This window comes from Somniosus microcephalus, chromosome 13 (assembly GCF_052327205.1).
Source record: "Somniosus microcephalus isolate GS21.2 chromosome 13, FLI_Smic_1.0, whole genome shotgun sequence".
Taxonomy (NCBI): domain Eukaryota; kingdom Metazoa; phylum Chordata; class Chondrichthyes; order Squaliformes; family Somniosidae; genus Somniosus; species Somniosus microcephalus.
In genome coordinates this window covers 109,804,520-109,819,704 of record NC_140999.1, presented here as the reverse complement: position 1 = coordinate 109,819,704, position 15,185 = coordinate 109,804,520, and the positions used below count along the sequence as shown (strand labels likewise).

The window sequence follows — 15,185 nt, the reverse complement described above, 5'->3', positions numbered from 1 at the left end:
CACAGCCATTCGAGCTGAGTAAGACACAATAGCCTCCACTCTAGTTGCTGACATAACTCCATGGTTTGACTAGCGTGTGCTTTTTTTGCAGACCCCAGCCTGGCTGGAGCAGATGATTGCTCATGTGACTTGGAGAGACCTCTTCTATAAGCTGGCGGAAGCTCATCCCGACTGTTTGATGCTCAACTTTACTGTTAAGGTAAAGCCGTCCCCATGCTGATGTTACATAGAATTTACAGCACAGAAATTGGCCATTCGGCCTAACTAGTCCATGCTTCACATGAGCCTCCTCCCATCCTACTTTATCTAAAGCTATCAACGTATCCTTCTGTTAAGACGTCCAGTGGTCATGAAAGGCGCTATGTAAATGCAAGTCTTTCTTTCTTTATTTCTTTCTCTCTCATGTACTTATCTAGCTTCCCCTTGAATGCATCTATGCAATTTGCGTCAACTTCACTTGTGGTAGTGAGTTCTACATTCTCACCACTCTCTGGGTAAAGAAGTTTCTCCTGAATTCCTTATTGGATTTATTAGTGACTATCTTATATTTATGGCCCCTATTTTTGGACTCCCACTCCTCTCTAAGTCAACCTTATCAAACCTTTTCATAATTTTAAAGACCTCTATCAGGTCACCTCTCAGTCTTCTCTTTTCTAGAGGAAAAAAAAGCCCCAACCTGTTCAGTCTTTCCTGATAGTTAAAGCTTCTCAGTTCTGGTATCATCGTTTTATATCTTTTTTGCACCTTCTTCTGTGCCTCTATATCCTTTTTGTAATAAGGAGACCAGAACTGAGCACAGTACTCCCAAATGTGGTCTAACCAAGGTTCTATAGAAGTTGAACATAACTTCCCTGCGTTTGAATTCTATTCCTCGAGAAATAAACCCCAGGGCTTTGTGTGCATTTTTTGTGGCCTTGTTAACCTGCATTACTACTTTTAATAATTTGTGAATCTGTACCCCTAAATTCTTTTGCTCCTCTATTTAGACTCTTTTCTGAGGAGTAGGTGGCTTTCTTATTCCTGGTACCAAAATGTACCACCTCGCACTTATCTATATTAAAATTTATTTGCCATTTACACACCCGTTCTGCAAGTTTAATATATCTATCCTATCATCAGTGTATATTTGGAATTTGCACGGATTTGCATCTTCACTGACTCCATAACCCTTCACGACCTGACCGTGTTCGGCTCAGGGTCTGTAGGTCAGTTTGTAATTTTATTGGAGCTCTCAGTAAGTCGGAGGATGCGCTGTTTTATAATGGCAGGCAGGCGTCGCACCATTGGCTGTGAATTTACTCTAACTTTGCTGGGAGTGCAGCGTAAACCCCATCGAATCCAGAGGAAAGGGAAGTGTGCCTGCGTATGGGGACAAATATTTAATTCAACTTTATCAAGTTTCAAAATCAGTTTTACATATTTATGAGTCTTGGCGTGGGGGAAGGGGGAGAGAAGTCTCGGGTGTAAATGAAGTGAAGGGAAACACAATGTAGAGTCACAAAACTGATTCTGCGGGCAAGTGAATGAGTAGGTACAGCATCTGAACCCCTGTTTCGGGGACACACTGCCTGCAGTGGGTGTGGGAACAGTTGTCCAATTTGGCACTTTGGGACACCCTTCCAAGAAAACCCCAGGCACCGCTCACACCAGCAGGTGGTGAGCAGGCTCAGCACCGAGCCCACTACCTGCAGGACCTGCTGGGACCTAGATGGAGAAGAAGTCAGCACACACAGGGAGCTCCCGTAGACAGCCCAAAGGTTGCTCACTGCAAAACACTGCCTGTTACACGTGAACTCCTCACCCAAGCCGAGCCTTCGTGCAACCTTACAGCTCATTCTTTGCATAACCATGGCTCGGGATGGCACATCTTCAAGGTGCAATGAATGTTCAGAAATCTTGCCACACTTGCAACTTTCAAGGCCCTAACATCTCAAGTCATTTTATGTGTGCGTGTGTGTACTCCTTTGACTTCCAACCTCTCGAGGCTACTTTTTTTTAATGATGGGACAAGCAGATGTCAACCTGAAGAGTGGCCTCCCTTGTCAAATCTCCTGCGTTATGCCCAAGAAGCTCCGGCGGGATCTGTGGACCACCCTACCCGGTTACTGGTGGGCCTGTGTCGCCCATCTCCGGTACAGACAGGCACTCCTCTGATGAATCCTCTGGAGCTTCTCCTTGTCCATCTCCTACCAGCAGGGCCTGTTGTATGTGGGAGGGAAATACCTGTAACTGGTAAGTGGCAGTGGGGACCAAATGTTAAATACAACAGTAACCAAAACTGGGAAAGACTGAAACAAAATAGAAACCAATCTAACAGGAAAAAAAAATCACAAAATAAAGAAATTTAACAAAAATTGTACTGAGCAACCAGCTACAAGAACAACAAAGAAAGACTTGCATTTATATAGCGACTTTCATGACATCAGGACGTCCCAAAGCGCGTTACAGCCAGTGAAGTACTTTTGGAGTGTAGTCACTGTTGTAATGTGGGAAACGCGGCAGCCAGTTTGCGCACAGCAAGATCCCACAAACAGCAATGTGATAATGACCAGATAATCTGTTTTATTTTAGTGGTGTTGGTTGAGGGATAAATATTGGCCAGGGCACCGGGGAGAACTCCCCTGCTCTTCAAAATAGTGCCGTGGGATCTTTTACATCCACTTGAGAGAGCAGACGGAGCCTCGGTTTAACGTCTCATCTGGTTCAGGGAACACTTCTTGTGGCTGTGCAGTGGTAGGCAAGGGGATCCTCATCAGTGTACGTAAAGTAATTGGATGGTACTGATAAAGTGAACCCCGGGGCCGGTACAGCACTGGTTAGATACAGAGTAAAGCTCACTCTACACTGTCCCATCAAACACTCCCAGGGCAGGTACAGCACGGGTTAGATACAGAGTAAAGCTCCCTTTACACTGTCCCATCAAACACTCCCAGGGCAGGTACAGCACAGGTTAGATACAGAGTAAGGCTCCCTCTACACTGTCCCATCAAACACTCCCAGGACAGGTACAGCACGGGTTAAATGCAGAGTAAGGCTCCCTCTACACTGGCCCATCAAACACTCCCAGGGCAGGTACAGCACGGGTTAGATACAGAGTAAAGCTCCCTCTACACTGGCCCATCAAACACTCCCAGGGCAGGTACAGCACGGGTTAGATACAAAGTAAAGCTCCCTCTACACTGGCCCATCAATGTGGTTTAGCTCCAAGCTCAGATGAGCATTGTGACATTTCCATTTAACATGCAAACTGTCCTGAGCTGGAGAAATAATTAGTACTGCATTATACATGTCTTTGTGGTGTAGAATGGTGTGCAGAATGTACTACACTTAGGACCCTTTCAGGTGGAAGCGTTTAGCCGTTCCCACTCTGCAGAGTTAAAACTCAGGTATCAGAAATGGAGGGACAAGCTCCCTTAAGTGACTCAGTTTGTAAATGCACTGCAAGTGTGAAACTGAGCCATTCCACAAGGACTCGGGGAGCTGCCTTCACTTAGGCGTAATTGGACCCAGTTTTGTAGGTTAATGACCTTCATGCCAGGGTTATTCACGGAAAACTTGTGCAAATAGGGAAGGCTTCCAAAGTAGTCATCAACTTGTTTTGTTTAATATTTAATTACAAAGCAATTCAAGGTTCAATCCTCGGTCTTTGCTGATTTGGCGAATCTCTGTGGGGCTGTAGTAGGAACACTGCAGTTGGCCTCAGCACCCGTGTGTTTGGAATGGGGACGAAAATCACCCAGGTTTCCCTCTCCTGATCGCGATCCAGTGACCCCCTGCTGGAAAGTGCTGATGCGTAGAGGTCAAGTGAAGATGTAATTGGGCTCAGCTTTAATGTCCCTTACAGTCAGATAGCCTGCTGATACTCATTTTTAAGTCGGACATATGACTACCTGGAAGGGCTACCAGAGGTACCTGTGGAACTGTACCCCAGCAAGCGTCAGCACCTTCGGCAGAGCATGGGGTGACAAAAATGGTGTCAAAGCATTGTGCTCACCAGTCCCAGGGGGCTGCGGGATTGGTATGGGCTGACTCAAGTTGCAAATTTCCCTCCTTGCACCATCTCAGCCAATGGAGTCTGAGTGGGTGACCAGGGTCTTGGCATTTATTGGCCCAGTGGTTTGTTTTATCAACACACCACATTGCTGAGCCTTCTGCTGAACAAGCATCCTGCAGAAAAGTATTGAGTGTCCAGCAACGTCCTGCTGCTGCAGCCAGCAGATAGTCTGTCAGGTCAGCACAGGTTAGAGTGGGAGCGCTGACTGTCCTCACTGTCTCCGAATGGTCTCATGGATTCTACCTCTTCTCTGCTTGCCTCTTTATCTCACTGCAGCTAATCTCAGATGCTGGATACCAGGGTGAAATAACCAGTGTGTCGACGGCCTGTCAGCAGTTGGAGGTCTTCTCCCGCGTTCTCCGCACCTCGCTTGCCACGCTCGTTGATGGAGGCGAAGAGCATCTGGAGAAAAACCTACCCGAGTTTGCGGTGAGCGTCTTTCCACCTGGTCAGGTGTAGAAGGCAGCATGATAGCTAATGTGTGTCGTTTGCAGTTACGTTCTCTGGAGAGTTGATGCAATGGCAGAGAGCTCCCTTTTTAAAGAGGATAATTTACCAACAGGCCTCATTTCTCTTTTCTCTCTATCTCCAGATTTCCACTCTCCTCATCCTGATGGTGCCAACTTTTGCTCGGGTACAATTGTATGGGCACTGGTCACCACCAGTACCTTGTTCAAGTAACTGTTCTTCACGCCTGAGCTCAAAGTGTGATTATAGGCAGGCTATTCGCCTGGAGGGCAGCACGGCCAAGCTCATTCCTGACCTTATCCAAAGCCATGCACGTGCTTTCTCCAGTGGGAGTCATGGATAGTCATCAGGATGGAGACCCTGATTGATTTTCCCTACTAACCCAGGGCACTGGGGCCCATTGTAACAACCCTACTAGTTTATTGGCTTAGATTAGCTGAGCTCAAACTGTACTGAGAGAGAGATTGTCCTGTGTGTATTGTACTGAGAGATTGTCCTGTGTGTATTGTACTGAGAGAGATTGTCCTGTGTGTATGTTACTGAGAGATGGTCCTGTGTGTATTGTACTGAGAGATTGTCCTGTGTGTACTGTACTGAGAGATTGTCCTGTGTGTATTGTACTGAGAGATTGTCCTGTGTGTATTGTACTGAGAGAGATTGTCCTGTGTGTATTGTACTGAGAGATTGTCCTGTGTGTATTTTACTGAGAGATTGTCCTGTGTGTATTGTACTGAGAGATTGTCCTGTGTGTATTTTACTGAGAGATTGTCCTGTGTGTATTTTACTGAGAGATTGTCCTGTGTATTGTACTGAGAGATTGTCCTATGTGTATTGTACTGAGAGAGATTGTCCTGTGTGAATTGTACTGAGAGATTGTCCTGTGTGTATTGTACTGAGAGAGATTGTCCTGTGTGTATTGTACTGAGAGATTGTCCTGTGTGTATTGTACTGAGAGATTGTCCTGTGTGTATTGTACTGAGAGATTGTCCTGTGTGTATTGTACTGAGAGAGATTGTCCTGTGTGTATTGTACTGAGAGAGATTGTCCTGTGTGTACTGTACTGAGAGATTGTCCTGTGTGTATTGTACTGAGAGAGATTGTCCTGTGTATATTGTACTGAGAGATTGTCCTGTGTGTATTGTACTGAGAGAGATTGTCCTGTGTGTATTTTACTGAGAGATTGTCCTGTGTGTATTGTACTGAGAGATTGTCCTGTGTGTATTGTACTGAGAGAGATTGTCCTGTGTGTATTGTACTGAGAGATTGTCCTGTGTGTATTGTACTGAGAGAGATTGTCCTGTGTGTATTGTACTGAGAGAGATTGTCCTGTGTGTATTGTACTGAGAGAGATTGTCCTGTGTGTATTGTACTGAGAGATTGTCCTGTGTGTATTGTACTGAGAGAGATTGTCCTGTGTGTATTGTACTGAGAGATTGTCCTGTGTGTATTGTACTGAGAGATTGTCCTGTGTGTACTGTACTGAGAGATTGTCCTGTGTGTATTGTACTGAGAGATTGTCCTGTGTGTATTGTACTGAGAGAGATTGTCCTGTGTGTATTGTACTGAGAGAGATTGTCCTGTGTGTATTGTACTGAGAGAGATTGTCCTGTGTGTATTGTACTGAGAGATTGTCCTGTGTGTATTGTACTGAGAGAGATTGTCCTGTGTGTATTGTACTGAGAGATTGTCCTGTGTGTATTGTACTGAGAGAGATTGTCCTGTGTGTATTGTACTGAGAGAGATTGTCCTGTGTGTATTTTACTGAGAGATTGTCCTGTGTGTATTGTACTGAGAGAGATTGTCCTGTGTGTATTGTAGTGAGAGATTGTCCTGTGTGTATTGTACTGAGAGACTGTCCTGTGTGTATTGTACTGAGAGAGATTGTCCTGTGTGTATTGTACTGAGAGATTGTCCTGTGTGTATTGTACTGAGAGATTGTCCTGTGTGTATTGTACTGAGAGATTGTCCTGTGTGTATTGTACTGAGAGATTGTCCTGTGTGTATTGTACTGAGAGATTGTCCTGTGTGTATTGTACTGAGAGATTGCCCTGTGTGTATTGTACTGAGAAAGATTGTCCTGTGTGTATTGTACTGAGAGAGATTGTCCTGTGTGTATTGTACTGAGAGAGATTGTCCTGTGTGTATTGTACTGAGAGATTGTCCTGTGTGTATTGTACTGAGAGATTGTCCTGTGTGTATTGTACTGAGAGATTGTCCTGTGTGTATTGTACTGAGAGATTGTCCTGTGTGTATTGTACTGAGAGAGATTGTCCTGAGTGTATTGTACTGAGAGATTGTCCTGTGTGTATTGTACTGAGAGACATTGTCCTGTGTGTATTGTCCTGTGGGAGATTGTCCAGGGATGCTTCCTGCTGGCTTTTACTGCTCGCTATACACTATCTTTGAACTCTTACCTCTCCTGTCAGAGAATCGCCTGTGTATTTACAGGGTATTCACCAACTCTGTCCTTTGCAATTTCCACAGAAAATGGTGTGTCATGGGGAGCACACATACCTGTACGCTCAGTCCATAATGTCTGTGTTGGCCCAGGAGGAACAGGGAGGAGCAGCCGTCCGACGAATTGCGCAGGAAGTTCAGAGATATGCGCACGAGAAGTAAGTACACAAGAGATCCTTGGGTCTTCAGGAAATTTTAATTCCTTGTTTTAATGCAGATACTGAATACTCGTCTCCCTAATTTTCTCACCATTTCTCCTAAAGTGCTGAGAGTACAGTTCCATGGGCACGGGTCATCTTCCATTACCTCATCCTCGGGTCACCCATACCTCATCCTCGGGTCATCTTCCATTACCTTATCCTCGGGTATGGGTCATCTTCCATGACCTCATCCTCGCGACATCTTCCATGGCCTCATCTAACGGCACGGGTCATCTTCCATGACCTCACCCTCGGGTCATCTTCCATGACCTCATCCAAGGGCACGGGTCATCTTCCATTACCTCATCCATGTGGCCATTCCTCGTATGTGATCCTCGGCCGTGAGTCCAATCCTCGCTCGACATCCCCATCGTAACATTGCCATCGGTGATTGCTGAATAGTTATAAGGAGCAGAGAACTTGGCTGGTTTATTTTCCCTTCCACCTCCTGTGTTCCATTGCTGTGGTGTTCCTGGGCTGGTTCCTACGGTGTTCCTGGGCAGGTTCCTGAGGTGTTGCCGGGCTGGTTCCTGAGGTGTTTCCGCGCTGGTTCCTGCGGCGTTCCTGAGGCGTTCCCGGGCTGGTTCCTGAGGCATTCCCGTGCTGGTTCCTGCTGTATTCAGGGAACTATAGACCAGTCAGCTTAACATTGGTGGTAGGAAAAATAATGGAAACCCTACTGAAAGAGAAAATAGAAGAACATCTAGAAACCAAAAATATAATAATGAATAGTCAGCATGGATTTCCAAAAGGGAAAGTCTTGCTTGTCCAACCTTATTGAATTTTTTGAAGACGTAACAGAGAGAATAGACAAGGGTATTGTAGTAGATGTAATTTATCTGGATTTTCAAAAGGCCTTCAAGAAGGTACCACATAATAGACCTCTGAATAAGGTCAGAGAATGCGGAGTCAGGGGACAAATAGCAGAATGGATTGCTGGCTGGCTTCAGGACAGAAAGCAGGGAGTAGGGGTAAAAGGTAGCTATTCACAGTGGCAGAAGGTGGGTAGTGGAGTTCCACAAGGATCAGTGCTGGGACCACTGTTGTTCACAATTTACATTAACGATTTAGACTTTAGAATCAAAAACACAATTTCTAAATTTGTGGATGACACCAAATTGCGGGGGTGGGGGGGATAGTTAATACTGAGGAGGACTGCAACAAATTACAGGAGGACATTAATAAACTTGCAGAATGGGCATATAATTGGCAAATGAAGTTCAACACAGATAAATGTGAGGCATTACATTTTGGTAGGAAGAATAGGGAGGCCACTTATTACTTGGAGGGTGCGAGTCTAGGTGGGGTAGAGGAACAAAGGGATCTCAGAGTACAGATACACAAATCACTATAAGTAGCGACACAGGTTAGCAAGGCCATAAAGAAAGCAAACCAGGCACTAGGGTTTATTTCTAGAGGGATAGAATTGAAAAGTAGAGAGGGTATGCTAAACCTGTATTGAACCTTGGTTAGACCACACTTGGAGTACTGCGTACAGTTCTTGTCGCCATATTATAAAAAGGATATAGAGGCACTGGAGAACGTGCAGAGAAGATTTACAAGGATGATACCAGAAATGCGAGGGTATACCTATCAGGAAAGGATGAACAGGCTGGGTCTCTTTTTCTCTTGAAAAGAGAAGGCTGAGGGGTGACCTAATAGAGATCTTTAAAATTATGAAAGGTTTTGATAGAGTGGATACAGAGAGAATGTTTTCACTTGTGGGGAAGAGCAAAACTAGAGGCCATCAATATACTGTAAGATAGTCACCAAGAAATCCAATAGGGAATTCAGAAGAAACTTCTTTACCCAGAGAGTGGTGAGAATGTGAAACTCGCTACCACAGGAAGTGGTTGAAGCGAATGTTGTAGTTGCATTTAAGGGGAGGCTGGACAAGCATATAAGGGAGAAGGGAATAGAGGGTTGTGCTGATAGAGTTAGATGAGGAAAGATGGGAGGAGGCTCAAGTGGAGCATAAACGCCGGCATGGACTGGTTGGGCCGAATGGCCTGTTTCTGTGCCGTATATCCTAAGTAATTCCTGGGCTGCCTGGTTCCCGCTGGTGTTGTGTGGATTGGTTGCTTGTTGCCCTCCACTCTTCTAGGAGGCGATCACTGGGATTGTGGCTGAGGCGATGGTGGTGGTTCAACATGAGTCACTGAGTGAGACTGAGAAACAAGTGGATGGGAGTGAGTGGCAAGGGCATTTGAAACTTGCACTCGGTCTTTTGTTGTTTCGGTCTTTTCTTATTGATGGATAAAGTTCAAGCAACAAACTTTGGGAAAGTGAACCCTCCCCCCCCCCCCCCTCCAAATATTCTCTCTTCCTTTCCTAGAGGTGCTGATTGTTGCTGGGATACAGCTCCACAGGCGCTGACCTCCCTCCAATACCCCACCTAAATGGCTCTTCTCTTAGCCTAGATGGTCGGTGCCAGCAGGCTAGTTGGTCAAGAGGGATATTGTAACTGAGCCCGAGCCCATCCTCAGTCAACGTCCATATGGACACATTTACCAGCAGGGATCACTGGATAGGGATCAGGAACATGAATACCGGCTGACTTGCACATCACTAACCCTGGGATGACGAGGCCCATTGTACCACTGCCAATGAGATCCGCTAACTCAGCAGTGAAGTGGAACCTCCCCGATCTCTATGGTTCAGTACCATGCTGAGCAGGCCATTCACTCACTAGCTGCTCAGTAACTTCAAACACAAATTCCCAGCCCTTTGCACAATCTCTCTTTTGAGTCGTTGGGGGAAAATAATTCTCTTTCTACTGCCTTCCCTCAGAGGCCACGATGCCAGCCAGATCACTTTGGCACTGGGCACGGCTGCGTCCTACCCCCGAGCCTGCCAGGCACTGGGTGCCATGCTGTCCAAAGGAGCTCTGAATCCTGCCGACATCACTGTGCTGTACAAGATGTTCACGAGTATGGATCCACCTCCTGTAGAACTGGTAAGAATCGCATTCAGTCACCCGTCCAACAGGAACAAGAAGCCGCTCTCTCCAGAAACTACACACCTTTAATTTCCTAATCCCATAGACTTACACAGCACAGAAACAGGCCATTCGGCCTAGCAGGTCTATACTGGTGTTTATTCTCCACACAAGCCTCCTTCCACCATACTTCATTTAACTCTATCTGCATATCCTTCTATTCTTTTCTCACTCACATATTTATCTAGCTTCCCCTTAAATGCATCTATTCTATTCACCACAGATACTCCTTGTGGTGACGAGTTCCACATTCTAACCACTCTCTGGGTAAAGAAATTTCTCCTGAATTCCCTATTGGATTTATTAGTGACTATCTTATATTCATGGTCCCTAGTTCTGGTCTTCCCTGCAAGTGGAAACATCTTCTCAATGTCTACCCCATCAAACCCTTTCATAATCTTCGAGACCTCTATCAAGTCACCCCTCAGCCTTCTCTTTTCTAGAGAAACGAGCCCCAGCCTGTTCAGTCTTTCCTGAAAGGTATAACCTCTCAGTTCTGGTATTATCCTTGTAAGCCTTGAATAAAGGGTATTGGGGAAATTATCTCCACTTGTATCCTGACTCAAGGAGAAGTAAGGTTCGCGGGAGTGCCTCCAGGAGCTTGCATCCTGTGCAAGCCGAGATAGTGAGTGTGGGCAAGCTATTTAGCTGTGTGGAGCTTGACGGTTAACCCTAGAACTGTCCACACAGGTGCAGTTTCCAGCAGGAGTCACTGAATCCCATTCAGGATCAAGAATCCTGGCTTTTTTTTTTTAAACTCTTCTATCCCAAGAGACCAATTGCATCTCGTTTATTGAGATCATTTAGTACAGCACAGACCAGGTCTGGAACCTGGGAAAGTGTGGCTCAGTACCACACTGGGTACCATCGGGAGAGCCATGCTTAAAGAAATAGGAGTTGGCTTGCATTTCACACACGCAAAGCTCTCTGACCCAGTTTGAAAAACAGTGCTGCAAATACTCCCTCAGATTATTCACCTACTCCCTGTAAAGCCTATTGTAAATTTGTGCTTTCATACCCAGGTGTGTTGTATCTAACTGTGCCCCTTTGCTTCTCCTTCCAGATCAGGGTCCCTGCCTTCCTCGATCTTTTCATGCAGTCTCTCTTCAAGCCGGGCTCTAAAATCAATCCTGAGCATAAACACAAGTACATTTACATCCTGGCCTATGCAGCCAGTGTGGTGGAGTCGTGGAAAAAGGTCAGCTCTGGATTTCAGATACAGTAATATCATCGGGATTGACAGTCTTCAGCACACACGGTGTTCATGTAATAGTGTACAAACTGTTCTTCACGCACACAGTGTTCATGTAATAGTGCACAAACTGTACTTCAGCACACACTGTGTTCATGTAACAGTGCACAGATTGTTTTTCACACACACTTTGTTCATGTAATAGTGCACAGACTGTTCTTCACACACATGGTGTTCATGTAATAGTGCACAGACTGTTCTTCAGCAGACACCGTGTTCATGTAATAGTGCACAGACACGCTGTTCATGTAATAGTGCACAGACTGTTCTTCACACACCCCGTGTTCATGTAATAGTGCACAGACTGTTCTTCACACACCCCGTGTTCATGTAATAGTGCACAGACTGTTCTTCACACACCCCGTGTTCATGTAATAGTGCACAGACGGTTCTTCACACATGCTGTGTTCATGTAATCGTGCACAGACTGTTCTTCAGCACACAGTGTTCATGTAATAATGCACAGACTTCTTTACACACACCGTGTCCATGTAATAGTGCACAGACTGTTCTTCACACACGCCGTGTTCATGTAATAGTGCACAGACTGTTCTTCACACACCCCGTGTTCATGTAATAGTGCACAGACTGTTCTTCAGCACACACAGTGTACATGTAATAGTGCACAGACTGTTCTTCACGCACACCGTGTTCATGTAATAGTGCACAGACTGTTCTTCACGCACACCGTGTTCATGTAATAGTGCACAGACTGTTCTTCACACACCCCGTGTTCATGTAATAGTGCACAGACTGTTCTTTACACACACCGTGTTCATGTAATAGTGTACAGACTGTTCTTCACACATGCTGTGTTCATGTAATAGTGCATAGACTGTTCTTCAGCACACACAGTTTTCATGTAATAGTGCACAGACTGTTCTTTACACACACCATGTTCATGTAATAATGTACTGACTGTTCTTGAGACACACCGTGTTCATGTAATAGAGCACAGACTGTTCTCCCGTGTTCATGTAATAGTGAACAGACTGTTCTTCACACATCCCTTGTTCATGTAATAGTGCACAGACTGTTCTTCACACACACCGTGTTCATGTAATAGTGCACAGACTGTTCTTCACACACACCATGTTCATGTAATAGTGCACAGACTGTTCTTCACACACGCCGTGTTCATGTAATAGTGCACAGACTGTTCTTCACTCACCCCTGTTCATGTAATAGTGCACAGACTGTTCTTCAGCACACACAGTGTTCATGTAATAGTGCACAGACTGTTCTTCAGCACACAGTGTTCATGTAATAGTGCACAGACTGTTCTTCACACACCCTGTGTTCATGTAATAGTGCACAGACTGTTCTTCCCACACGCCGTGTTCATGTAATAGTGCACAGACTGTTCTTTACACACACTGTGTTCATGTAATAGTGCACAGACTGTTCTTCCCACACGCCGTGTTCATGTAATAGTGCACAGACTGTTCTTAGCACACACAGTTTTCATGTAATAGTGCACAGACTGTTCTTCACACACACCATGTTCATGTAATAGTGCACAGACTGTTCTTGACACACACCGTGTTCATGTAATAGTGCACAGACTGTTTTTTACACACACCGTGTTCATGTAATAGTGAACCGACTGTTCTTCACACACTGTGTTCATGTAATAGTGCACAGACTGTTCTTCACACACCCCTTATTCATGTAATAGTTCACAGACTGTTCTTCACATACCCTGTTCATGTAATAGTGCACAGACTGTTCTTCACACACACACCGTGTTCATCTAATAGTGCACAGACTGTTCTTGACACACACCGTGTTCATGTAATAGTGCACAGACTGTTCTTCACACACACCGTGTTCATCTAATAGTGCACAGACTGTTCTTGACACACACCGTGTTCATGTAATAGTGCACAGACTGTTCTTCACACACACCGTGTTCATGTAATAGTGCACAGACTGTTCTTTACACACTGTGTTCATGTAATAGTGAACAGACTGTTCTTCACACACCCCGTGTTCATCTAATAGTGCACAGACTGTTCTTGACACACACCGTGTTCATGTAATAGTGCACAGACTATTCTTTACACACACCGTGTTCATGTAATAGTGCACAGACTGTTCTTCACACATGCCATGTTCATGTAATAGTGCACAGACTGTTCTTCAGCACACAGTTTTCATGTAATAGTGCAGAGACTGTTCTTTACACACTGTGTTCATGTAATAGTGCACAGACTGTTCTTCACACACACTGTTCATGTAATAGAGCACAGACTGTTCTTCACACACCGTGTTCATGTAATAGTGAACAGACTGTTCTTCACACACTGTTCATGTAATAGTGCACAGACTGTTCTTCACACACCCCTTATTCATGTAATAGTGCACATACTGTTCTTCACACACACCATGTTCATGTAATAGTGCACAGACTGTTCTTCACACACCCCGTGTTCATGTGATAGTGCACAGACTGTTCTTCACACACCCCATGTTCATGTAATAGTGCACAGGCTGTTCTTGACACACAGTGTTCATGTAATAGTGCACAGACTGCTCTTCACACACACCGAGTTCATGTAATAGAGCACAGACTGTTCTTCACACACAGTGTTCATGTAATAGTGAACAGACTGTTCTTCACACACTTTGTTCATGTAATAGTGCACATACTGTTCTTCACACACACCGTGTTCATGTAATAGTGCACTGACTGTTCTTCACACACACCGTGTTCATCTAATAGTGCACAGACTGTTCTTCACACACCCCGTGTTCATGTGATAGTGGACAGACTGTTCTTCACACACACCGTGTTCATATAATAGTGCACAGACTGTTCTTCACACACCCCATGTTCATGTAATAGTGCACAGGCTGTTCTTGACACACAGTGTTCATGTAATAGTGCACAGACTGTTCTTCACACACACCGAGTTCATGTAATAGTGAACAGACTGTTCTTCACACACTGTGTTCATGTAATAGAGCACAGACTGTTCTTCACACACAGTGTTCATGTAATAGTGAACAGACTGTTCTTCACACACTGTGTTCATGTAATAGTGCACAGACTGTTCTTCACACACCCCTTATTCATGTAATAGTGCACAGACTGTTCTTCACATACCCTGTTCATGTAATAGTGCACAGACTGTTCTTTACACAAACTGTGTTCATGTAACAGTGCACAGACTGTTCGTCACACACACCGTGTTCATGTAATAGTGCACAGGCTGTTCTTCACACACACCGTGTTCATGTAATAGTGCACAGACTGTTCTACACACACTGACGTAAGAAAACTACTCGGCACTTGGTCTAAGCGTTAAAGAAAGCTATAATCAACTGTTTTACAACATGGAGGTCTAGTTATGTCCTTCACTAGTTCCTGTTAAGAATGTCCTGCGCAAGCTAGGCCCGTGCCCGAGTATTTATACTCTCCCTGGACAGTGCCACCCGTAGGCCGCTCAGTATTATTTCATAAGTCTTTCTTTCATGAATGACTGATTCATGTCACACACCGTGTTCATGTAATAGAGCACAGACTGTTCTTCACACACCCCGTGTTCATGTAATAGTGCACAGACTGGTCTTCACACACAGTGTTCATGTAATAGTGCACAGACTGTTCTTCACACACCCCATGTTCATGTAATAGTGAACAGACTGTTCTTCACACACCCCGTGTTCATATAATAGTGCACAGACTGTTCTTCACACACGCCGTGTTCATGTAATAGTGCACTGACTGTTCTTCACACACCCTGTGTTCAG

General features: G+C 45.0%; 1 protein-coding gene across 2 annotated transcripts in view; it reads left to right on the top strand.

The window, feature by feature from the left end:
* The window catches only part of nelfcd (negative elongation factor complex member C/D), a 69,158-nt gene that overhangs the window by 31,328 nt on the left and 22,645 nt on the right, over positions 1-15,185 (top strand). For both annotated transcript variants that reach the window (XM_086005195.1, XM_086005196.1), the window contains exons 5-9: positions 92-199; positions 4,331-4,483; positions 7,007-7,137; positions 9,970-10,135; positions 11,241-11,375. In XM_086005195.1, the coding sequence (XP_085861321.1) occupies positions 92-199; positions 4,331-4,483; positions 7,007-7,137; positions 9,970-10,135; positions 11,241-11,375 (693 nt within the window). The remainder of the gene's footprint in view (positions 1-91; positions 200-4,330; positions 4,484-7,006; positions 7,138-9,969; positions 10,136-11,240; positions 11,376-15,185) is intronic.